General features: G+C 44.7%; 1 protein-coding gene across 1 annotated transcript in view; it reads left to right on the plus strand.

The window, feature by feature from the left end:
- LOC142257568 (uncharacterized) overlaps nucleotides 1–26,978 on the plus strand; it is a 93,906-nt gene that overhangs the window by 11,001 nt on the left and 55,927 nt on the right. The window contains 5 exon segments of the mRNA XM_075329711.1: nucleotides 166–951; nucleotides 16,643–17,546; nucleotides 22,603–22,773; nucleotides 25,623–25,793; nucleotides 26,531–26,660. Of these exon segments, the coding sequence (XP_075185826.1) occupies nucleotides 166–951; nucleotides 16,643–17,546; nucleotides 22,603–22,773; nucleotides 25,623–25,793; nucleotides 26,531–26,660 (2,162 nt within the window).

The raw sequence follows: 26,978 nt of genomic DNA on the forward strand, positions 1-26,978 counted from the left end.
AAAAAAAAAAAAAAAAAAAGCGGTCCAGAGATGGTTGTTCCTACTTTGGCTAATATCTGTCATGTTTCAGGGTCGTTAAAATGTCTTAGTGAGCATATAAAACAAATTGTGGGTATTGGTTTGTTGACAGATTCTACACTTACATTTGCTAATTTATTTCTTTAGATGTCCAGAACTGTCACAAGCAACATTTGCTGAAGAGAACGGAGAAACTTGTAGACAACAAACCTCCCGGATGTAACCAACAAAACAAAAGTTTTTCTTTCTGTACACGTTTTGTGAGCCTCATGATTGTCTCCACTGAGAACTTTAGGAAACGCTCTGAGAATGAGCTCATACAGACTGGGGTAAAACATGAAAAATATGTAAAGAGAAGACAAAATGAATTACAACGGATTTTCCCCAACAAGTTATTCCGCTGGTGTCACCGATCCAGACTTGTTCCCCAGATGGTAATGGTGAGCGGGGTGCCCGGTATAGGGAAGACCACCCTGATGCAGAAGTTTGTCTATGACTGGGCGAGGGGCGATCTCTATCAAAGATTCTCCTTTGTCTTTTTCTTTAAATTCCGGGAACTGAATAGACTGGATAATGTTAGTTTGGAGACCCTCATCCTTTATCAGTACCCATATCTGGATGAGCAGCTTGAAGACATCTTACAGGATCCAGAGAAACTTCTCTTTATATTTGATGGCTTAGATGAAAGTTTTCACACACTGGATTTCACATCCTGTCACTTGTGCTCTAATCCTAAACAACCCGAATCTTGTGGTCAGATTGTGGTCAGTTTGGTGGGAAAGTCTCTTCTCAAAGGTTGTTCTGTACTGATGACCAGTCGACAAAACAGTCTGACATCAATTGATTGTAATATTTTCCAGCGAATAGTGGAAATCATTGGATTTTTTGCAGAGGAACGACAGATGTACTTTGAAAATTTTTTTCCTGACTAGAGTTGAGCGCGGTTCGTGGTTCGTGGTTCTCCAGTTCGCGGCTCGAGTGATTTTGGGGCATGTTCTAGATCGAACTAGAACTCGAGCTTTTTGCAAAAGCTTGGTAGTTCTAGAAACGTTCGAGAACGGTTCTAGCAGCCAAAAAACAGCTAAATCATAGCTTGGTTTCTGCTGTAATAGTGTAAGTCACTCTGTGAATCAAACTATTATGACATTTCAGTGTATAGTGTGCGTGAACAGCGCCTTCAGATCACTGCTGTTTCTATAATGGCGATCGCCATTTTTTTTTTTTTTTTTCTTGTCTTCCTTCCCTAAGTGCGCGCGTCTTGTGGGGCGGGCCAGCATGTCAGCCAATCCCAGACACACACACAGCTAAGTGGACTTTGAGCCAGAGAAGCAACGGCATGTGTGATAGGATCTGCATGTCACATGTCCCTGCATTATAAAACCGGACATTTTCTTCACGGACGCCATTATCTGCCTTCTGCGTCTTTGGTGTCAGACATCACTGTCGCAGCTCCGTCTTCCTGAGTCCTATAGCCGATACAGCTGTATGCGCTGCATACACAGCGTTAGACAGCTTAGGGAGAGCACTTTATAGCAGTCCTTTTAAGGGCTCCAACCGGCAGGGTCAGAGAGCCATAGGTGACAGGTCCTGCAAACAGCAACAGCGTCTGTGTAGCCCAGGTCAGGGATTTCCTACCTGCATTTCACCATTAGGAGGGAATAGAAAGGCAGGCTTCCATTCCTCTACCCAGAGCACCACAATCCTGCCACTGTACCCTCTTGTCCTCTGCACACTCCAACTGATAACTAAGCCATTATACTAGCAAACACTCAGTGTACCTAGTGGCATCCTATACGTGGCTATTGGACTTTGCTATAGTCCCACTAGTGCAAAGACATTTGCAGAGCGCGTCTGCCTGCATTGCACACTACAACTCATTCTAAACAAGCCATTATACTAGCAAACACTCAGTGTACCTAGTGGCATCCTATACGTGGCTATTGGACTTTGCTATAGTCCCACTAGTGCAAAGACATTTGCAGAGCGCGTCTGCCTGCGTTGCACACTACAACTCATTCTAACCAAGCCATTATACTAGCAAACACTCAGTGTACCTAGTGGCATCCTATACGTGGCTATTGGACTTTGCTATAGTCCCACTAGTGCAAAGACATTTGCAGAGCGCGTCTGCCTGCATTGCACACTCCAACTCATTAAAACCAAGCCATTATACTAGCAAACACTCAGTGTACCTAGTGGCATCCTATACGTGGCTATTGGACTTTGCTATAGTCCCACTAGTGCAAAGACATTTGCATAGCGCGTCTGCCGGCATTGCACACTCAAACTCATTTTAACTAAGCCATTATACTAGCAAACACTCAGTGTACCTAGTGGCATCCTATACGTGGCTATTGGACTTTGCTATAGTCCCACTAGTGCAAAGACATTAGCAGAGCACATCTGCCTGCATTGCACACTACAACTCATTCTAACCAAGCCATTAGACTAGCAAACACTCAGTGTACCTAGTGGCATCCTATACGTGGCTATTGGACTTTGCTATAGTCCCACTAGTGCAAAGACATTTGCATAGCGCGTCTGCCTGCATTGCACACTCAAACTCATTTTAACTAAGCCATTATACTAGCAAACACTCAGTGTACCTAGTGGCATCCTATACGTGGCTATTGGACTTTGCTATAGTCCCACTAGTGCAAAGACATTAGCAGAGCACATCTGCCTGCATTGCACACTACAACTCATTCTAACCAAGCCATTAGACTAGCAAACACTCAGTGTACCTAGTGGCATCCTATACGTGGCTATTGGACTTTGCTATAGTCCCACTAGTGCAAAGACATTTGCATAGCGCGTCTGCCTGCATTGCACACTCAAACTCATTTTAACTAAGCCATTATACTAGCAAACACTCAGTGTACCTAGTGGCATCCTATACGTGGCTATTGGACTTTGCTATAGTCCCACTAGTGCAAAGACATTAGCAGAGCACATCTGCCTGCATTGCACACTACAACTCATTCTAACCAAGCCATTATACTAGCAAACACTCAGTGTACCTAGTGGCATCCTATACGTGGCTATTGGACTTTGCTATAGTCCCACTAGTGCAAAGACATTTGCAGAGCGCGTCTGCCTGCATTGCACACTCCAACTCATTAAAACCAAGCCATTATACTAGCAAACACTCAGTGTACCTAGTGGCATCCTATACGTGGCTATTGGACTTTGCTATAGTCCCACTAGTGCAAAGACATTTGCATAGCGCGTCTGCCTGCATTGCACACTCAAACTCATTTTAACTAAGCCATTATACTAGCAAACACTCACTGTACCTAGTTGTATCCTAAACGTGGCTATTGTACTTTTGTCAATTCACAGTATTGGAACGTTATTTGCAGCACGTCTGCCTGCATTGCACACTCAAACTTTTTTAAACTCAGCCATTTATAGTAGCAAACACTCAGTGTACCTAGTTGTATCCTAAACGTGGCTATTGTACTTTTGTCTATTCACAGTATTGGAACGATATTTGCAGCACGTCTGCCTGCATTGCACACTCAAACTTTTTTAAACTCAGCCATTTATAGTAGCAAACACTCAGTGTACCTAGTTGTATCCTAAACGTGGCTATTGTACTTTTGTCAATTCACAGTATTGGAACGTTATTTGCAGCACGTCTGCCTGCATTGCACACTCAAACTTTTTTAAACTCAGCCATTTATAGTAGCAAACACTCAGTGTACCTAGTTGTATCCTAAACGTGGCTATTGTACTTTTGTCTATTCACAGTATTGGAACGATATTTGCAGCACGTCTGCCTGCATTGCACACTCAAACTTTTTTAAACTCAGCCATTTATAGTAGCAAACACTCAGTGTACCTAGTTGTATCCTAAACGTGGCTATTGTACTTTTGTCAATTCACAGTATTGGAACGTTATTTGCAGCACGTCTGCCTGCATTGCACACTCAAACTTTTTTAAACTCAGCCATTTATAGTAGCAAACACTCAGTGTACCTAGTTGTATCCTAAACGTGGCTATTGTACTTTTGTCAATTCACAGTATTGGAACGTTATTTGCAGCACGTCTGCCTGCATTGCACACTCAAACTTTTTTAAACTCAGCCATTTATAGTAGCAAACACTCAGTGTACCTAGTTGTATCCTAAACGTGGCTATTGTACTTTTGTCAATTCACAGTATTGGAACGTTATTTGCAGCACGTCTGCCTGCATTGCACACTCAAACTTTTTTAAACTCAGCCATTTATAGTAGCAAACACTCAGTGTACCTAGTTGTATCCTAAACGTGGCTATTGTACTTTTGTCTATTCACAGTATTGGAACGATATTTGCAGCACGTCTGCCTGCATTGCACACTCTAACTTTTTTAAACTCAGCCATTTATAGTAGCAAACACTCAGTGTACCTAGTTGTATCCTAAACGTGGCTATTGTACTTTTGTCAATTCACAGTATTGGAACGTTATTTGCAGCACGTCTGCCTGCATTGCACACTCAAACTTTTTTAAACTCAGCCATTTATAGTAGCAAACACTCAGTGTACCTAGTTGTATCCTAAACGTGGCTATTGTACTTTTGTCAATTCACAGTATTGGAACGTTATTTGCAGCACGTCTGCCTGCATTGCACACTCAAACTTTTTTAAACTCAGCCATTTATAGTAGCAAACACTCAGTGTACCTAGTTGTATCCTAAACGTGGCTATTGTACTTTTGTCAATTCACAGTATTGGAACGTTATTTGCAGCACGTCTGCCTGCATTGCACACTCAAACTTTTTTAAACTCAGCCATTTATAGTAGCAAACACTCAGTGTACCTAGTTGTATCCTAAACGTGGCTATTGTACTTTTGTCTATTCACAGTATTGGAACGATATTTGCAGCACGTCTGCCTGCATTGCACACTCTAACTTTTTTAAACTCAGCCATTTATAGTAGCAAACACTCAGTGTACCTAGTTGTATCCTAAACGTGGCTATTGTACTTTTGTCAATTCACAGTATTGGAACGTTATTTGCAGCACGTCTGCCTGCATTGCACACTCAAACTTTTTTAAACTCAGCCATTTATAGTAGCAAACACTCAGTGTACCTAGTTGTATCCTAAACGTGGCTATTGTACTTTTGTCTATTCACAGTATTGGAACGATATTTGCAGCACGTCTGCCTGCATTGCACACTCAAACTTTTTTAAACTCAGCCATTATACTAGCAAACACTCACTGTACCTAGTTGTATCCTAAACGTGGCTATTGTACTTTTGTCAATTCACAGTATTGGAACGTTATTTGCAGCACGTCTGCCTGCATTGCACACTCAAACTTTTTTAAACTCAGCCATTTATAGTAGCAAACACTCAGTGTACCTAGTTGTATCCTAAACGTGGCTATTGTACTTTTGTCTATTCACAGTATTGGAACGATATTTGCAGCACGTCTGCCTGCATTGCACACTCTAACTTTTTTAAACTCAGCCATTTATAGTAGCAAACACTCAGTGTACCTAGTTGTATCCTAAACGTGGCTATTGTACTTTTGTCAATTCACAGTATTGGAACGTTATTTGCAGCACGTCTGCCTGCATTGCACACTCAAACTTTTTTAAACTCAGCCATTTATAGTAGCAAACACTCAGTGTACCTAGTTGTATCCTAAACGTGGCTATTGTACTTTTGTCTATTCACAGTATTGGAACGATATTTGCAGCACGTCTGCCTGCATTGCACACTCAAACTTTTTTAAACTCAGCCATTATACTAGCAAACACTCACTGTACCTAGTTGTATCCTAAACGTGGCTATTGTACTTTTGTCAATTCACAGTATTGGAACGTTATTTGCAGCACGTCTGCCTGCATTGCACACTCAAACTTTTTTAAACTCAGCCATTTATAGTAGCAAACACTCAGTGTACCTAGTTGTATCCTAAACGTGGCTATTGTACTTTTGTCTATTCACACTACTGCAAATCTATGTGCAGCACCTCTGCATGACAACCTCGTGCTCTGTTTTTAATAAGCTATAATGATAGCACAAAATACTGCCATTTTGTGGCATCATAGAACTGGCTGTTGTATTCCATTAGTGCCCCACTGGTGACAAGCTATTTCTAGCACCTCTACATCACACCCTCATGCACATTTAGCTACGCTAATGTTATAGCAAACTCATGGAATTCATTGCTGCATTTCATAATTCGGAGGGATAGAAAGTCAGGCTTCCTTTAGCTTTTCCTTCTGTTCATAGACAGCATCTCCAAGACAAATTTCCCCTCCACGTCTAAGTGTGGAGAGGCAGCTAGTGCGCATGCGTGTGCCGATGTACCCCAGCTGCAGCATAATTACAGTGTTTCGCCTAGTGAGTATGCTCAGCCTGACTGTGCCATTCCTGACGCTAAGTCTTCATTTCGGGATACAGCGCATGCTCCCACACTAAGTGTGAAAAGCCTCTTTGCACAGGTGCTTGCATTCTGTGCCGGGTCTAAGTCCTGTTTTGTGCCTAGACACCATGCTAAAGCTGATAGTCTTTTTTCAGAGACTGTATTTCATGCTACTGAGCATGCTCAGGCACTTCCTGCATCAGAGACTAGGTCCGGTAATGAACTCTTTGGCCCTGGCCCTGATGTGGGGGTCCCATATAGACCACAGGGCATCAGGTGTCCTCCCAAATGGCTTGCAGAGGCCCACACCTATGACTTGTCACCGCATTATTGATGGTCAGACGATGACTGGTGAGGTGTTTGGGTCATGGCAGCCATGAGGTCATCATTGAAGTTGCGTTTCCAAATAGGACGCTAGTTATGCCACTCATGACGTGTCACTCTGCTTTTGTCTCCAGGAGGTGCATTGTGGTTCACCCTGGTTTGGGGCGGACCCAGGTTATAAAAGGGGCTGGAGCCAACAAGGAGGTGCGCAGTCTTCTATTATGCTCCGAAAGAGCACACCTCCATGTGTTGAACCCATTGCGGCTTTAGGCCAGAGGTAGGCAGGGATAGGGTGGTGGATGCAGGCCACCACCACAGTTGGTAACGCAGAACGGTTAAGACCAGCTCCTGTCCTAACAGTCCTGCTTGTGCAGCCCAGTGGCATTAACAGGCCTGCTGCTGCTGATGCGCCTGCTGTCCACAGGTGTGGCCCCTACGCACACGGTCAGCGTACTCAATGGCCCCTGTGTTGTTAACAGGGAGTTCCTGGGCTGGGTGGGCATGTGGACCCTGTGACGCTAACAGGGCTCACAGTCTCCAGATCCGAATGGCGTCTAACTCGGTTCAGGCTACTATTAGTTTCATAGCCACACAGCTCTGTATCCTCCACCAAACCTTCAAGTTGCCAACCTCTCCTTTTCCAACTGGGAGCACGGTGGACACTGACTGCTGAAGGTGATATATACCTTTCTCTTTCTTTTCTTATTAATTTTTGTTATATAGCGGTCACAGATTATATACCACTTTATCCAAATCTGCCAGTCCCACTGTAACAGATGTTGTTTCTTCAGCAAATGTTACAGTTGTTTAACCACCAAATCCACGGACCCAAATTTTTTTCCCCTTTCCAACACACCTGTTCCCCTTTCCAACAGCATCTGTCCTTTTTCAACTCATTTTGGGATATGACCAAAAGTGCAACTGTGCAGGGACACCGTACTCAACGCCATCTCAGCACAGCAGCCATCCCTCGGTCCCTCCGATGTGGACAAGTAAAAGACCATTTCCTCCTATCCATGACAAAGTGTTGAGATTCACTCTGTGCAGCACTGGTGTTTAGTGGAAAAGTAGATCTAAGATTGCGTACCACATTCTGCAGATACTCCTGTATACGTGCGTCTATTTCTATGGCAGGAATTAGTTCGCCAAATTTTGTCTTGTACCGGGGATCTAACAGTGTGGCAACCCAGTATTCAGGATTACTTCAAATTCATACAATCCGAGGGTCATGTAGGTAGTGCAGCAAGAAGGCGCTCATGTGTCTTGTGCATCCAGGAGGACCAAGTCCTTGGTGTGTTGGTGGCAGAGAGGTGAGAATCGTGCATCCTTCCTCTGCCCTCTACCCACAACCTCGCACAACCGAAATGTGAGCAAGCTCTCACTCATCTGCTGAGTCTTCCATGCCCATCGCCAGTTCGTCCTCCATTTCTTCATGGGCTCCTGCACTTTCATCAACACTTTTTGCTGATACTATGCGCCCTTGTTAATCCCTCTCCCTCACCATGACTGCCGCATAGGTGCCGCTGACCATCTGGACCTCGTAGATCTTGTTATCCCTTCCGCATATGACTCCTCCTGTACTTCCTCCCCTTCCTCTTGTCCCAACACCTGACTCCGAATAATAATTACAGTGTGCTCCATCATGTAGATGACCAGAATTGTCACGCTGAGAATGACATTGCCAGTGCTAAACATCTTCGTCGACATTTCAAAACTGTGTAGCAGGGTGCATAGGTCCTTGATCTGACACCACTCCAGCAGCGTGATCTGCACCACCTCTGGATCAACTTATCCCAGGCTATATGTCTTACCGTATTTCAGCAGGGCTCTGCGGTGCTGCCACACACGCTGCAACATGTGCAGATTCCAATTCCTGCGTGTCGGAACATCGCATTTACGGCGTTTAACTGCCAGACCCTAAGACTTCCGGAGTGATGAAAGTTGTTGAGCTGCTGTGTGCGCACGATGGAAGTGAGCACATAGCGAGCGTGCCCGCTGCACAAGGACATGTAGGCCGTGATGGTGTTTTAAAAATTGCTGGAGAATTCGGATCAACACGGGAGCCATAAAAGGCACGTGTGTCACATTGCCCTGAGGATGGCCCGCAGCCAGGTTTGCATCATTGCCGCACACGGCTGTTAAGTCACCAACGGAGTCCGCTCCGTCAATTTGTACTCCGGTCGCCAGGTGACAACGTGTTCCTTTCATGAATAGTGCTGATGATGGGAGAGTAGTCGATGCCAGCGGCGCAGGTGGACGCAGGTTATGCTCACCCACTGGGCTGCATTACCTTGACAGATGCAGAATCTCTGGCTGAATGTAGCTGGTGGGTATCTCACAGATGAAATACCATCATTCAGCTACAACCAATGGGAAGACACCACACCCTTTTTTATGCCCATCCTGTCTGCAGACCACTGCCAGACATAGCTATGAACCTCTGGTTAATTTTACCCCCAGTTCAGTTTTATGATTTTGTGTGCTTGTTACCTGACTACTTTTCCTGCTTGCTGTTTATGTACCTTGTTGGCCGATACGCATTTCACCTCTGCTTGTTTTCTGATTAAGTCCTGGCCGTCCCATTCTGTTCCTGTTCCTCAATTAATGTTTTGACCCTGCCTGACTACTATTCTCTGTAATAGCGGTGTGACTCACATTTCCCATACATTTCAAAGTAAAACTTTGACCGCCTGATGGCATTGAGCTCTGCTGCCAGCATAGTAAGGAGGTGTGTGGTAGTCCTTGTGCGCAGTTGCAAGGAAGGGTGGCCTGACCACACAGGGTTTGCGCAAAGGTAGAGGACCCACACGAGGTTGAAGAGGCAGAAGCAGTGTATTAACTTCTACATACAGAACAAGGATTGAAACAACTCGTGGGGACGGCAAGACTTGTACAGCAGACCCTTCTCCATCTCTCACCATAGTTTGCCAGTGCCCAGTCAGTGACATGTAATGACCCTGTCTATGCTTACTGGTCCAAGTATCTGTGTTGAAATGCACCCTGTCGCACACAGATTTTCTCAAGGAAGTGGTGATGTTGTGTGCGACATGCCGGTGTAGCGCGGGCATGCTTTTCTTGGAGAAGCAGTGGTGATTGGGCATCTGGTACTGGGGCACAGCGACAGACATAAGGTCTGTAAAATCCTGTGTGTCCACTACGCGTAAAGGCAGCATTTCGGTAGCCAACAGCTTACAGAGGGATAGAGTCAACCACTTAGCTTTGTCATGGGTCGCAGTAAGTGGCCTTTTATTTGACCACATCTGAGGGACAGAGATCTGGCTGCTGTCTGTAGACGGTGTTGAGTAGGGTGTCCCTGGAAAAATGCAGGTTTGTGAGAAAAGTGCAGGCGGAGACATGATGTTGGCTTCATCTTGCCTTCAGATCTGTTCATCTTGTATCATTTTTAAAAAACACAGCAAGCAAGGGTTACTCCAAGCGGAGTCTCCCTTTTTTTCCAAAAATTGGGCCCCACACAGACACCTTATCAGTGGCAGCACTTGTGCCCTAGTTGCAAACAGGATGTTTTGATTTGCATCAAGCACATTCCAAATCCACAAGCATTTACTCTCCCCAGGATGACACAGGGGTAGTAAATTCCTTCTGGATCCATGACTTGTTCATTTTGATGAACGTCAGTCTGTCCACATTGTCACTGGACAGACGCGTGCGCTTATCTGTCAGCACACACCCAGCAGCACTGAAGACACGTTCAGAGACAACGCTGGCAGCTGGACACGACAAAATCTTCGAGGCGTAACTGGAGAGCTCTTGACATTTTTCTAGATTTGAAGCACAAAAGGAGCAAGGCTCCATTTGCAAAGTCATTGCATCGATGTTCATTTGGAGATACTCCTGTATCATCCTCTCCATCCGTTGACTATGTGTCAGACTTGTTGTCTCTGGTGGCCTTGCAAAGGAGGGTCTAAAAAAATTATGAAAAGATTCCATAAAATTGCTGTTACCAGCACCAGATACGGTCCTACTGGTACGGGTAGACTGTTGAAGATGACGAGGCCGTCCCATGTTTGTCAAGTTACAACTGGGAGAATCACTCCCTTCACCTGCACGGTTGTTTGGTGGAAAAGCCGAGCTAAGATCGAGTAACAGCTTCTGCTGATACTCCTGCATACGTGCGTCCCTTTCTATGGGTGGAATTATGTCACAAAATTTGGACTTGTCCCGGGGATCTAATAGTGTGGCAAGCCAGTAGTCATCATCACTTCTAATTTTGACAATACGAGGGTCATGTTGGAGGTAGTGCAACAAGAAGGCACTCATGTGTCTTGCGCAGCCATGCGCACCAAGTCCACGCTGTGTTTGTGGCATAGAGGTGCTAACCGTTCTTTCTTCCTCTGTCATCTCCCCCCAACCTCTTTCAACTGAAATTTGACCAAGGTCCCCCTCATCTGCTGAGTCTTCCATGTCCATGGACAGTTCGTCCTCCATATCTTCATGTCCTCCTGCACCTTCCTCAACATCTCACCTGCTACCATGCGCCCTTGTTGATCCCTGTCCCCCATGGTCCCATGCCTGCCGCGTTGGTGATGATGAACGTCTGGACCTTGGTGATGTTGTTGTGTCTTGCGCATATGAATCCTCCTGTAGTTCCTCCCCTTCCTGTTGTCCCACCCCCTGACTACGAATAGTGTTTAGCGTGTGCTCCAGCATGTAAATGACTGTAATCGTCATGCTGATAATGGCATTGTCAGCGCTAAACATATTCGTCGCCATGTCGAAACTGTGCAGAAGGGTGCATAGGTCCTTGATCTGAGATCACTCCATCAGGGTGATCTGCCCCACTTCTGCATCTCGTTGGCCCAGGCTATACATCATGACGTATTGCACCAGGGCTCGCCGGTGCTGCCACAGTCGCTGTAACATGTGGAGAGTTGAATTCCAGCGTGTCGCCACATCGCATTTCAGGCGATGAACCGGCAGGCCGAAAGACTTCTGTAGCGATGCAAGTCGCTCAGGTGCGGCGGTTGAACGGCAGAAGTGAGCACTGCAGACAGTTTCCGTGCCCTGGTCAGAAGGCCATCTAGGCCGGGATAGTGTGTTAAAAATTGCTGGACAACAAGGTTAAACACGTGAGCCATACAAGGCACGTGTGTCACCTTGCCCAGGCGAAGGGCCGCACCCAGGTTTGCAGCATTGTCGCACACGGCCTTACCAGGCTGCAGGTTGAGTGGAGACAACCATTTATCAAAATCAGTCTCCAGAGCTGCCCACAACTCAGTCGCTGTGTGACTCCTATTTCAAAGACATGTCAAGCTAAAGACCGCCTGATGCCGTTGCGCTCTGCTACCAGCATAGTAATGAGGGGTGCGTGATTCCTTCTGCGCAGTGAGAACGCTGGTGGCCTGACCAGGCAGGCTTGGGGCGGAGGTGGAGGACCCAGATGAGGTGGAGGATGCAGAAGCAGTGGCGGAACTTGGACAGACAGAGGATTGACACACAAGTCGTGGGGACGGCAAGACTTGTGCAGCAGACCCTTCACCATCTATCACCATAGTTACCCAGTGGCCAGTCAGCGACATGTAACGTCCCTGTCCATGCTTACTGGTCCAAGTATCGGTGGTGAAATGCACCCGTTCACACACAGAGTTTCTCAAGGAAGCGGTGATGTTGTGTGCGACATGCTGGTGTAGCGCGGGCACACCTTTCTTAGAGAAGTAGTGGCGACTAGGCATCTGGTACTGGGGCACAGCGACAGACATAAGGTCTCTAAAATCCTGTGTGTCCACTAGGCGGAAAGGCAGCATTTCTGTAGTCAACAGCTTACAGAGGGATAGAGTCAACCTCTTCGCTTTGTCATGGGTCGCAGGAAGTGGCCTTTTATTTGACCACATCTGAGGGACAGAGATCTGGCTGCTGTGTGTAGACGGTGTTGAGTCGGGTGTCCCTGGAAAAATGCAGCTTTGTGAGGAAAGTGCAGGCGGAGACATGATGTTGCCTTCATCCAAAGTTGGTGCTATCGATGTCTGAGAGAGCTGTACACACTCACTTGTTTCCCCTTCCAAACCAACTGACGACCTACCAAGCAAACTGCCTGTTGCGGTTACAGTGGTGGAAGTTGTGGGTGGAAAAACAGGTGTGACAGCTGTCCCCACAGTCCTAGAAGATGACGAGCGCGCGGATGCACTGGAAGGGGCAGGCGGTGGATGGTTCGCTCCGCTAGGCCGCATTGCAGCACGGTGAGCTTCCCATCGGGCCATATGATATTTATTCATGTGACGATTCATGGAAGAAGTTGTCAAACTGCTGAGGTTTTGACCTCTACTAAGAGAACCATGACAAATTTTACAGATCACATAATTTGGGCGATCTTTTTCTATGTCAAAAAAGGACCTGGCTAGGCAAGGCTTAGAGGCCATGCGACCTGTTGATCCACCCCGAATAATGCTCAGAGGCAGAGTGGTGGCTGAGGATGCAGTTGTAGACGTGCTACCAGTGCTCCGACTGTGTCCAGGAAGGCGCCAGGTTACTTCGACGTCGGTTGCATCCTCCTCCACCGCCTCTGTTGACCTCCTCGAGTGTCTGACTGTGGGTTGACAGTAGGTGTGATCTAGAACTTAATCATCAATTGTTGTGTTTGCACTCCCCTACCCCTCAGACCGAGTTTCTTCTTGCCCTGACCGAATATTTAAGTTGTCATCCCAATCGGGTATCTGCGTCTCATCTTCATCAGTATGTTCCTCATTGCCTATAACCACAGTTGTTGGAAAGGCAGCATTTTGGTAGCCAACAGTTTGCATATGATGAAAGTCAACCTCCAAGCCATTTCATGCCCTTCTAAAAGCATGTAAAACACAGCGAGGGGACTCCAACCACAGTCTCCCTCGTTGCCACTAACTGGGCCACACACACCCCACTTGACTGGCATCGGTTGAGCCCCCCTTTTGACAAAGAAAAAGATGCTTTGCATGAAGCACTCTCAAAAATACGCGTGCCTTTCCCGTCCCCTGGCTGACCCAGGGGAAGAAAAGTCCTCTGAGAGCCATGACTTGTTCATCTTGGTTCTTTTAGAGACACAGCGAGGGGACTCCAACCACAGTCTCCCTCGTTGCCACTAACTGGGCCACACACACCCCACTTGACTGGCATCGGTTGAGCCCCCCTTTTGACAAAGAAAAAGATGCTTTGCATGAAGCACTCTCAAAAATACGCGTGCCTTTCCCGTCCCCTGGCTGACCCAGGGGAAGAAAAGTCCTCTGAGAGCCATGACTTGTTCATCTTGGTTCTTTTAGAGACACAGCGAGGGGACTCCAACCACAGTCTCCCTCGTTGCCACTAACTGGGCCACACACACCCCACTTGACTGGCATCGGTTGAGCCCCCTTTTGAAAAAGAAAAAGATGCTTTGCATGAAGCACTCTCAAAAATACGCGTGCCTTTCCCGTCCCCTGGCTGACCCAGGGGAAGAAAAGTCCTCTGAGAGCCATGACTTGTTCATCTTGGTTCTTTTAGAGACACAGCGAGGGGACTCCAACCACAGTCTCCCTCGTTGCCACTAACTGGGCCACACACACCCCACTTGACTGGCATCGGTTGAGCACCCTTTTGACAAAGAAAAAGATGCTTTGCATGAAGCACTCTCAAAAATACGCGTGCCTTTCCCGTCCCCTGGCTGACCCAGGGGAAGAAAAGTCCTCTGAGAGCCATGACTTGTTCATCTTGGTTCTTTTAGAGACACAGCGAGGGGACTCCAACCACAGTCTCCCTCGTTGCCACTAACTGGGCCACACACACCCCACTTGACTGGCATCGGTTGAGCCCCCCTTTTGACAAAGAAAAAGATGCTTTGCATGAAGCACTCTCAAAAATACGCGTGCCTTTCCCGTCCCCTGGCTGACCCAGGGGAAGAAAAGTCCTCTGAGAGCCATGACTTGTTCATCTTGGTTCTTTTAGAGACACAGCGAGGGGACTCCAACCACAGTCTCCCTCGTTGCCACTAACTGGGCCACACACACCCCACTTGACTGGCATCGGTTGAGCCCCCCTTTTGACAAAGAAAAAGATGCTTTGCATGAAGCACTCTCAAAAATACGCGTGCCTTTCCCGTCCCCTGGCTGACCCAGGGGAAGAAAAGTCCTCTGAGAGCCATGACTTGTTCATCTTGGTTCTTTTAGAGACACAGCGAGGGGACTCCAACCACAGTCTCCCTCGTTGCCACTAACTGGGCCACACACACCCCACTTGACTGGCATCGGTTGAGCCCCCTTTTGAAAAAGAAAAAGATGCTTTGCATGAAGCACTCTCAAAAATACGCGTGCCTTTCCCGTCCCCTGGCTGACCCAGGGGAAGAAAAGTCCTCTGAGAGCCATGACTTGTTCATCTTGGTTCTTTTAGAGACACAGCGAGGGGACTCCAACCACAGTCTCCCTCGTTGCCACTAACTGGGCCACACACACCCCACTTGACTGGCATCGGTTGAGCACCCTTTTGACAAAGAAAAAGATGCTTTGCATGAAGCACTCTCAAAAATACGCGTGCCTTTCCCGTCCCCTGGCTGACCCAGGGGAAGAAAAGTCCTCTGAGAGCCATGACTTGTTCATCTTGGTTCTTTTAGAGACACAGCGAGGGGACTCCAACCACAGTCTCCCTCGTTGCCACTAACTGGGCCACACACACCCCACTTGACTGGCATCGGTTGAGCACCCTTTTGAAAAAGAAAAAGATGCTTTGCATGAAGCACTCTCAAAAATACGCGTGCCTTTCCCGTCCCCTGGCTGACCCAGGGGAAGAAAAGTCCTCTGAGAGCCATGACTTGTTCATCTTGGTTCTTTTAGAGACACAGCGAGGGGACTCCAACCACAGTCTCCCTCGTTGCCACTAACTGGGCCACACACACCCCACTTGACTGGCATCGGTTGAGCACCCTTTTGACAAAGAAAAAGATGCTTTGCATGAAGCACTCTCAAAAATACGCGTGCCTTTCCCGTCCCCTGGCTGACCCAGGGGAAGAAAAGTCCTCTGAGAGCCATGACTTGTTCATCTTGGTTCTTTTAGAGACACAGCGAGGGGACTCCAACCACAGTCTCCCTCGTTGCCACTAACTGGGCCACACACACCCCACTTGACTGGCATCGATTGAGCACCCTTTTGAAAAAGAAAAAGATGCTTTGCATGAAGCACTCTCAAAAATACGCGTGCCTTTCCCGTCCCCTGGCTGACCCAGGGGAAGAAAAGTCCTCTGAGAGCCATGACTTGTTCATCTTGGTTCTTTTAGAGACACAGCGAGGGGACTCCAACCACAGTCTCCCTCGTTGCCACTAACTGGGCCACACACACCCCACTTGACTGGCATCGGTTGAGCCCCCCTTTTGACAAAGAAAAAGATGCTTTGCATGAAGCACTCTCAAAAATACGCGTGCCTTTCGCCTCCCCTGGCTGACCCAGGGGAAGAAAAGTCCTCTGAGAGCCAGGTCCACATTGTCAGTGGACAGACACGTGTGCTTATCTGCCAGCAGACCCCCAGCAGCACTGAAGACAGGTTCCGAGAGAACGCTGGCTGCAGGACACGACAAGATCCTCAAGGCGTACGTGGCGAGCTCAGGCAATTTATCCAGATTGGAAGCCTAAAATGAGCAGGGCTCAAGTTGCACAATAATGGAATCGATGTTTCTTTGCATATACTCATATATCTGTGTGTCTCCCTCTTTTTCCTTGTCCAGCTGTTTTGTTTTCACATGAGTATATGTCCTTGTCACTTTCCCATGTGTTTGTGTTATGTTGTGAGTTGTTTGTCACCTTTTGGACACCTTTCAGGGTGTTTTCTAGGTGTTTTACTGTGTTTGTGATTGCCTGCCATTGTTTCCTATGGGCTCGAGTTCGGTTCGTCGAACGTTCGACGAGCCGAACTCGAGCCAGACCCCCCGTTCGGCGAACCGCCTCGAGCCGAACCGGGACCGGTTCGCTCATCTCTATTCCTGACCATGAACTGGCGGAAAAAGCTTTTAATTTTGTGAAGCAGAATGAGACATTGTACACTTTCTGTTACCTCCCGTCCTACTGCTGGATCATCTGCACTGTGTTATCCAGAAGCTTCCAGCCCACAATTAGTGATCAGCCAGTGTCATTATTACCCAAAACTGTGACACAACTCTTTGCGATATTTATAGCCAATATCCTGTCCAATCACAGTCTGTACAATAGTGACGCTCAGGAGCTTCTGCGCTCCATCGGGTGGATGGCAGAACATGGAGTAATGAATCACTTGATTATGTTTGATGACCGAGACTTGGAATCTTTTCAAGTGGACAATAAGTCAAAACTTTTATCAAGTTTTGTGATGGAGTCAGAAGAACCTGTGACCTATTCTTTCTTACATCTCACTGTGCAGGAATTCTTCTCTGCCTTGGTGCATTATGTGGATTATTCTCCTGAGAAGTTACAGAAATCACTAATTAAAGCCAAATCCTTCTCTGATGGACGTGGTGAAATTTTCTTCCGGTTCCTGTGTGGTCTATCAGATGGCTCCACCAGGTCAATACTATCAGGGTATCTGGACACACGAGCAGCTCAGGCCTCCAGAGTTGTCATCACTTGGGTGAAGAACTTCTTTTTAGAAAAAACTATGGTGGGAGAAGACATACAATGTCTTCTCAATGCATTCTTCTCTCTATATGAATCCCGGAATAAGGCTCTTGTGCGCGAATCATTAAAATCACACAGAAGTTTTGACTTTTCTAAAGTTCACTTGTCATCTCTAGACTGCACGGTGCTAGCATTTATTCTAGAGACATGCACAAATATAGTTTCCCTCAATCTAACTGCATGTTCCTTGGACACTGAAGGACTAGAAAAACTAACACCAGCTCTACGTAACCTACAGAACCTAAGGTAAAATACTAAATTTATTATATCATTCTGTGGTTTTAAGACTCCGAAAAACATCCGATACACGTATTGCACATATTCTTCTTGACATGGGTCTTAGTATTTATGGAGAACCTACTAAGTATGAGTAGTATAGAACATTATCTTAGAAGCAATGTGGCACATTCAGGTGGTCTTGTGGAAACAGACAGGCCATAACCTTCTATTAACCCCATTCTTGATTAGTGTTTTTTAATAGTGGGCACATGAAAAGCCATTTTTGCGGTTTGTTGAGCATTCAAGTCTATTGCTGTTATGCTTCGTTTTCACCTCTTTCTGGATTGTCATCACGTTATTCAAATCATCAAAATAAAACGTTCTCCAATTGTACACAACTTTTCTAACCATGATTTGATGAACACTCTGATCTTTAGAAATGTTTTTGTCACCTTTTCTAGCTCCGTGTCTTAATACTTGCTCTGAGGTCTTCTAAAAATTAAGTATAGTTGAAGTTTTCCAATATTTATTGAGATGAACAGAATTATAAGTAACCAGGATTTATGTGCCTTTATTTAATGGGTAAAACACTTGTTAAACCCAAATTTCACCTCTTAAAAAGGTCACTAACACAGGTTCACTTGCTGTTCCTATATTTTGTGTTCTCAGTTTAGGTAGATTGTGTTTATCTATAATTGTGACTTGGATAGCAAATAGACCTTATTTTATTAGTAATGAATGAGAAAATCAAGGTAATTACAAAGGTTTCACGCATGTTTTTTTTCTGTATTTATACATAGCTGACCTTTATTTTCTTTTTTTTGTGAGATGAGTTGTGTTTTTCAATGGTAGAGAGAGCACCAAAAAAGAAGGGGGGAAAAAGAAAAACAACTAAAAATAAGTTCAATAAAACCTTAAAAATCTTAACCAAATGAACAAAAATTATTGATATGAATGTATTGACATAGGAAACAAAAAAAAACATTTATAATGATAACAATTTTCAAGCTATGTATGGACTTGCATTATCAATGGCTAAACTAGTACATCATCTTATTCTTGGTCTGTCTAACGAGGCCTCAGGACAAAACATTTGAGAAGTCCTGTAGTAGCGGACCGGTCCCTGTATTGTGACAATGTAAAAGAGACAAGAAGGTCTGTAAAAAATGGGATCACCAGATAATAAATCAAATATATACATTTTTATAAGAAAAAAAACACCAACACTGTTAAAACCATTTAACATACACAAAGAGTGCTCAAACAAGCAAAAAGGGTTTGCATATAATAAAGCAAAACCCAACAAGTCACCCCCTCCATATAGATAAGTTTCATGTAAAAAACACACTGTAGGCCAATAAATAAAGGCAAAGCCTCAACACTGATGGATAGAGATTCAGGTATCAAAAGATAAACAAAGTACATCCAGTACATATGTAAAGTACATAGAATTTCATAAATGCCAGTCAGGGTTCAGAGTGGAAATATCAGCAATCAGGGAAAAGTCCTATAAATGCAGATGAGGCAACCATAATGGAGGGAAGGCAACAGAGAGAACCGCCACAACGTGTGTCGCCACCCCTAGAGTGGCTTCATCAGGGAAAAATGGGGCATGAACACATAAGTCAAGGCTGGTGCTTTTTATATTAAACAAATGTTTGTTAAATAGATAATTATCTACAACACCTGTTTGGCACGTAAGGAGAATCAGCTGGGGTGTAAATACCAGAAATCTGCATCCTGCGGTATTCCTCCAGTAATCAGGAGTCTCAAATCTTCCGTAACCAGAAGTGTGCAGTTCACTAAAGGAACCGATGAATAAATGCCTCGCATAGATGGTTCCCACACAAACAAAGGTTCCGCGCATGCGCAGAATGATTCACCCGGCATATAATCAATGCTCAGCCATCTGGCTATAGCTATGTTTCCCGGCGGCGTATTGCGCATGTGCGAAAACTTAGAAAAAATACATACGGAACTTACGCTGAAGGGAAGTAAATTGGACACATGTATACATGTTATGAGTATATGAAATATTCCCAGAGTAGATTTAAATGTCTAGGACAACTATAAACCCTTCCAAAATGGAGCTGCTAATAAAAAGAATAATTAAATAATAATTCATATTAATCCCGGAAAAATCCAGGTAAATTATATGCAGCGATAAGGGTAAGAGTCACTTGTTAGATATAAATACAAAGACATCCTACAAAGTATACATATAACTTCTGATATAAAGTATACAGGATATATAGTCCAAAACAATGGGTTAGTCCTCTAGACACATCTAAAGGAATATGCTCCGTGCCAGACCCATACATACAATCAATTGAATAAAGTACATATTGCATATACAGGTGTTATGTGAAGCAAGAACCAATAAATAACGGTTCCTGCCTAAAGCTTGAAAAAGTCCCCAGAAGTTGGTTATATAGTGCACTATATAGACCCCAAGTATGGTAAGCGAGCAGACATATTTATGGTACCTGGAGAAAGAGATCATATACATATAGACGAGGTAAGTTGTTACACCTAGATCTCACCCCACAGTCTCAGGGCGACACTTGTAGCTTTTCCATATCCCATAAAAGATAATTAAATAATTATAAAGCCAGCTTTACACCTTACAATTTGGTATGCGATCTCGTATGCGATGTGACACGCCCAGGTTGCATATGGGATCTTATGAGATTGCACGTAGGTCGTTCATTTGCTGTCACACGTGCGTTAGTAGTCTATGTTAAATTGATCAATTTTGTGTGCGATCCTTTAGATCATGTGTTCTGTGACGTATGCATTGGGCACCCTTTTTTTTTTTTATTTTATTTATTGACTTGCCAAGCGTGTGTAATGTGTAGGGATGCGTTTTTACTATGTCATCTGCCATTCAGCTCTGCTACATGGCCGCTAACAGCAGACACAGACAGCCATGTAGCAGAGCTGAATGGCAGATGACAGCAGACACAGAAAGAGCCGGAGCCGCACGATCAGAATGAACTCGGGTTAACTTCACCCGACTTCATTGTCATGCTGCGGCTCTGTCTGTGTCGCGTCCTGATTAGCGGTCACCAGTGAAGGACTCACCGGTGACCGCTAAACTCCTGAGTAACTGAATTGAGCAGCCCTCTCTCATATACTCACCGATCCCCGGTCACCGGTGCGGCGCTGCACGGCTTTCTCACTGCTCCAGCGGCTTTTACTATTTTGAAAAAGCCAGCCGCTCAATAAACAATCTCGTATTCCCTGCTTTCCCCGCCCACCGGTGTCTATGATTGGTTGCAGTGAGACACGCCCTCACGCTGAGTGACAGGTGTCTCACTGCACCCAATCACAGCCGCCGGTGGGCGTGTCTATACTGTGCAGTGAAATAAATAATTAAATAATTAAAAAAACGGCGTGCGGTCCCCCCCAATTTTAAAACCAGCCAGATAAAGCCATACGGCTGAAGGCTGGTATTCTCAGGATGGGGAGCTCCACGTTATGGGGAGCCCCCCAGCCTAACAATATCAGTCAGCAGCCGCCCAGAATTGCTGCATACATTATATGCGACAGTTCTGGGACTGTACCCGGCTCTTCCCGATTTGCCCTGGTGCGTTGGCAAATCGGGGTAATAAGGAGTTATTGGCAGCCCATAGCTGCCAATAAGTCCTAGATTAATCATGTCAGGCGTCTCCCCGAGATGCCTTCCATGATTAATCTGTCAGTGACAGTAAATAAACACACCCACCCGAAAAAATCCTTTATTAGAAATAAAAAACACAAACATATACCCTGGTTCACCACTTTAATAAGCCCGAAAAAGCCCTCCATGTCCGGCGTAATCCAGGATGCTACAGCGTCGCTTCCAGCTCTGCTGCATGGAGGTGACCGGAGCTGTAGCACACACCGCCGCTCCTGTCAGCTCCACGCAGCAAATGAAGACAGCCGCGCGATCAGCTGAGCTGTCACTGAGGTTACCCGCGGCCACCGCTGGATCCAGTGACAGCGAGTAACCTCAGTGACAGCTCAGCTGATCGCGCTATTGCCTTCATTAGCTGCGTGGAGGTGACAGGAGCGGCGGTGTCTTCTCCGTACGTGTATACCGTATTTTCGTTCAATCTTGATTGCACGTAGGTGTCACACGCAAATACGTCACGAACGATGCAGGATGTGCGTCACTTACAACTTGACCCCGACGACGGATTGAAAGATTTATTGAAGCGTGTAAAGCAGGCATAAGAGGAGGTAAATTGATGTATCCATAACTCATATATTGTCCCAAAAATAACCCCTGCAGGGTATCCGTTTTTCATGGATGGTATAAAAAAAATACATATCAACAAAAGAATTTTATTAGTAATGAATGAGAAAATCGAGGTAATTACAAAGTTTTCACTCATGTTTTTTTTTCTGTATTTATAGAGGATACATAGCTGACCTTTTTTTTCCCCTTTTTTTGTGGGATGAGTTGTGTTTTTCAATGATAGAGAGAGCACCAAAAAAGAAGGGGTAAAAAAGAAAAACAACTAACAAGAAGTTCAATAAAACCTTAAAAATCTTAACCAAATGAACAAAAATTATTGATATGAATGTATTGACATAGGAAACCAAAAAAACATTTATAATGATAACAATTTACAAGCTATGTATGGACTTGCATTATCAATGGCTAAACTAGTACATCATCTTATTCTTGGTCTGTCTAACGAGGCCTCAGGACAAAACATTTGAGAAGTCCTGTAGTAGTGGACCGGTCCCTGTATTGTGAAGTTCTTTAATGATGTGACACAACTGTTTCGGTAATATGCTACCTTTACGTAATGTAGCGCACCCGTGCCGGTATTATATTCACTTTAGATAGGGTAAATGTTAAGTTTGGGTTTTTTTTTGTTTAAGCTTGGTATGATCCACAGCGATCAGGAACTTGATTTGTAAACGACTTGTGCTGCAAAAATCACTGATTTATGACATGCAATAAATTAAGCACGTTAGTCAGGGATTAGGTTAATTCAGCCGGCATTTTCTCTCCAAATTCACAATCTACATATTTTATATTAATGCTTTGTGAATGTGTCATTCACATCTCACCTTTTTATTCTCACAGTTTGTATAATAATAATCTACCAAGTGCGTCCTGCATCCATTTGGCTTCTGTAATAAGGAATAACCAGTCCCTGAAGTTACTTGGCCTGTCCGGTAATGATCTGTATGGTCCTCACTTCAGTGACTTGATGGAGGCTCTGTCCAGCCTAGACTGCAGGATAGAGATAATAGAGTAAGTATAAAATGTGTACATGTGGGGGAACAAATTATACGTGGTTTTATTATTTTTCACACTCCGCACCATTTTTACGGCAACGGAGAGACTAATCAATGATAACTAAGGTCCATCAGACTCCATCAGAGTCCAAAATTTGTACAAGCTGGCTCACGCCAATCTAGATCAACAATGGCTTAGAAACACAAACACGTGAAATACCAGATGATTATTCATTGTTATTATAATTGTTAGAACACCATTGATTCCATGGTGCTGTACTTGAGAGGAGGTTACATACAAAATATAAATAACATGGACAAACTAACAATGGCAGACTGGTATAGTGGGGAAAGGGTTCAGCCATCGAGGGCTGACAGTCTATAGAATGAGGCTAAAGGAGACAGTAGGTTGGGGAGATTTGCGGCAGCCCCGGTGGTGGTGAGGTGGCACTGGGATTATTGCAGACTGTAGCTTTCTTGAAGACATAGGTTTTCAAGTTCCTCCTGAAAATACTGAATGTGATGGAATCGAGCTTGTTAGGGCACAGAATTCTAGGGGTTGGGGACTACTCGGGAGAAGTCTTGAAGTCCATTTGGTGAGGAACGTACAAGTGTGGAAGAGAGAATGAGTCTTGGGAGAACCTGAGATTGCGTGTGGGAAGATGTTGAGAGATTATTTCTGAGATATATGGAGGAGATATGGATGGCTATGTAGGTCACTGTCAGTAGTTTGAATTGGATACATTGAGGAACTGGGAGCCAATAGAGGAATTTGCAGAGGGGAAAAGTGGAGGAGCAGCGGGTAGAGAGGTGGATTAATTGAGCAGCAGAGGTTTGGATGGACTGGAGAAGTGTGAGACTGTTAGCAGGAAGGCCACAAAATAGGATGTTACAGTAGTCGAGGCGGGAGAAGATGAGGGCATGCACAAGCATTTTAGTAGATTTAGGGTTGAGTAAAAGACGGATTCTGGAAATATTTTTTAGTTGAAGGCAGCAGGAGGGGTAAAAGCTTGGATGTGTAGAGTGAAAGACAGGGCAGAGTCCAGGGTTATTACAAGGCAGCAGACTTCCGGTACTGCAAAATGCGGGGTATCGATTAGGTAGGAAAATTAAGTGGGATGGAGGTGAAGATGATGAGTTTGTATTTGTCCACATTTGAGCTTTAGGAAGCGAGAGGAGAAGTAAGAAAATATGGCTAATAGAACTCTATAATTCTGGGCAACAGGAAGGTGACGTCTGTGCCAGGAAGGTAGATCTGAGTGTCCTCCGTGAAGAGGTGGTACTGGAAGATATGGGACTTATGAATTGCCCTAGGCAATAGGTATAGATGGAGAAGAATAGGAGTCCCAGGACAAAGCCTTGAGAGACACCAAAAGAGAGAGGGTGGGATGAGCAGGTAGTATGGGAATGGGAGAAGATAAATGTGTGGTTATAAAGTTAACAGGAGATCCAGGAGAGGGCAAGGTCTTTGATGTGAAAGGAAGAGAGGATTTGTAATAGGAAGGAATGGTCAACTGTGTCAAGGAGCACAAAATAATGCTTAAGGCAGAGGAGATGTCTAAAAAGAGTAGTATAAAGGATTGTCCAGTACCTTTGGCAATAAGTAAATCATTAGTAATTTTGGTTAAGGCAATTTCAGTGAAGTGGTGGGGATGGAAGCTGCATTGTAGGTTGTCAAAGCGTGAGTTAAAAGAAAGGTAGGAAGAAAGTTCAGTTTAAACAAGCTGGACACAGAGGTTGAGTCGAGGGATGGCTCCTTCAGGATAGGTGTGATTGTGGCATGTTTCAAAGCAGAATGTATCAGAAGTTAGTGACAGGTTGAAAAGATGTGTTAGGGCTGCGATAAGTTTGGTGGGGAAGTGGGGGAAGTTGGATGGGATGAGGTCAATCAAGTGCCAAAGTAATGATGTGCGATTTAGAGAGAAGGTAAGTAAGTTTTCCTTCAGTGATGTTGGGGAGGAAAGTTTTGGGGGAAGGGCAGTGGTCTGTTAACATAGGGGTTGTGGTGGTTGAGTAGTAAAGACAACTTGCCTGATTTAGTCAATCTTTGTTTTTTAAAATGTACACCAAATTCTTCTGGAGAGATGAGAGCGGTCAGAGCGGCAGTGGTGGACGGAAGAGGGAGTTAAAAGTGTTGAATAACTCTTTGGGGTTGCGGGATAAGGAAGATAACGAAAGACAATTACCAAAGAAAACCTTTCTTTTCGGAATCAACCAGCAAGGAAAAAACAAAAACAGCACATAAACATTCAATATAACCTAAAAGCCTGGTTAAAGTAATTGAAAACTTAGGGTCAATACAGTATGTCATATTCATTGCCCAATTAAAATTAATACAAAGGACCGGCACTCCAAATCTTCTGAAATATTTTTGTACAAAAATATTTCAGAAGATTTGGAGTGCCGGTCCTTTGTATTAATTATACTGTGGATGCCTTCCTTGGACACGTGCACCTTGAAGGATTGTGTGCCGCCTGGAACTTCTGTTTCTGCATATTCATTGCCCAAGAGATACAATGTAGTAACTAGACTGTTTGTCTTCTCTTCAAATAAAAGAACACCAAACTGTCTCATAAAATAATAAAAATAAACAATCAATATGTTCTATAGAAAACATTGAGGCTCACTAACATTAAGAAAAAGTTAGTAATGGGAAGAGGATGATGAGCTACTGGCCTGAGCATTCAAGATGGTGGTAGGTGCAGGATTGACGGGGTATGTCATGAATCAACACCACCAAACAATTGGTCAGGTACACTCTAGTAATGCCTTCTTCATACAAGGCCTCATGTGTTTTGTTCACAATATGTTCTGTTAATATTGATAGTCCTCTCTGTGGACATGCCACCCACATCTCATCTACAGATTGGCTGATAATAGTCTACCAGACACTTCCTGCGTCCAGCTGGCATCAGTATTAAGGAATAACCAGTCCCTGAAGATACTTCGCCTATCAAGTAACAAGCTCTCTGGTCCTCACTTTCGTGTCTTGCTGGAGGCTCTGTCCAGTGCAGTCTGCAGGCTAGAGACTTTATAGTGAGTATAGGAGATTGCTCAAAAATCATCTCACAACATCGAACAAGCATTTTTCTTATTTGTAAGGCAATAGTCTGCCCTTTTAGACATGCCAATAATCGAGAAACATGCATTCCTAGTAGCACTCATTCCTGATATCGGTGTGTCTAAATTGGCCCTCAGCTGCATGGCATCTTTGTGAAACTCTGTTTATTCTGCACACCTGAGATTTTTAGAAAAGATCGACATGCAGATTTTATTTAAGGGGTTATTGCATTCTGTGGAAAATTTATGATTGAAATACATAAAAAAGACATAAACTGGCGCAAGTTCTGGGCGAACCTGGAGTGCCTACTCTTCCCAGGTTTCTATTTTCCATAACTATCGATCATGTACGGTGGATGTGCGGGTTCAGCTTCCGTCCCCAATTTATACAGCACAGGTACCAGCTGTGTTAAACAGTCAGCATCTGAATCTACCTGCTGCCATCAAAGCCAGCTAGCGTGTGCATAGGCTGCCATTCTTCTTGGCAGCACAAGTCCTGTTTCCTGCCATAACAATATCAATTACATTTTTCATCCGCCTAAATGCCACTGTCACAACAGACAGCAGCAGGTAAAGGGTTTGAGTGCTATGGCACTTGTTCAGATACGCTGGGAGCTAGCGCTAGCTGTGTTGCTGATAATTAACTGCTCAGGTCACTAACTAAACCTATGAGAAAATCCTTAAAATCTGAAGTCTGTTTTTTTTTACCCTAGCCTGTTGGACAATAAATTGTCTGAAGAGGAGAAAGAAGCCATGAAAAATCTGGAAATACACAAACCAAATATGAGAATACACTGTGAGGAGCATACTTCAGGACTTTTGATGGTCAACTCTATTTCTGAGGTCAAACATTAAACTGGACATATCAGATGTGAGAAAAACATAGCAAAAGTCAGCAGAGTACATTTTAAGACTTCTCTCAATGAGAGGTAATTAGTAAATCTGATGATTTACCTAAGTATTACTACCACACAGGACTTACTTTCACTTTACCACAGAGAGATCAAAATCTGGTGAAACTCTTATGTGGGAGATACCAACTGTGAGGGGTGGGGGGGGGGAGCTGAAGCATCAGGATACATGAGGGTCAAGGTGAGGATGATATTTTGTTTTTTTACCCCTTTGCGACATGACGTATATTTACGACATATGTCATGTCTC

This window comes from Anomaloglossus baeobatrachus, chromosome 12 (genome assembly GCF_048569485.1).
Source record: "Anomaloglossus baeobatrachus isolate aAnoBae1 chromosome 12, aAnoBae1.hap1, whole genome shotgun sequence".
NCBI lineage: Eukaryota > Metazoa > Chordata > Amphibia > Anura > Aromobatidae > Anomaloglossus > Anomaloglossus baeobatrachus.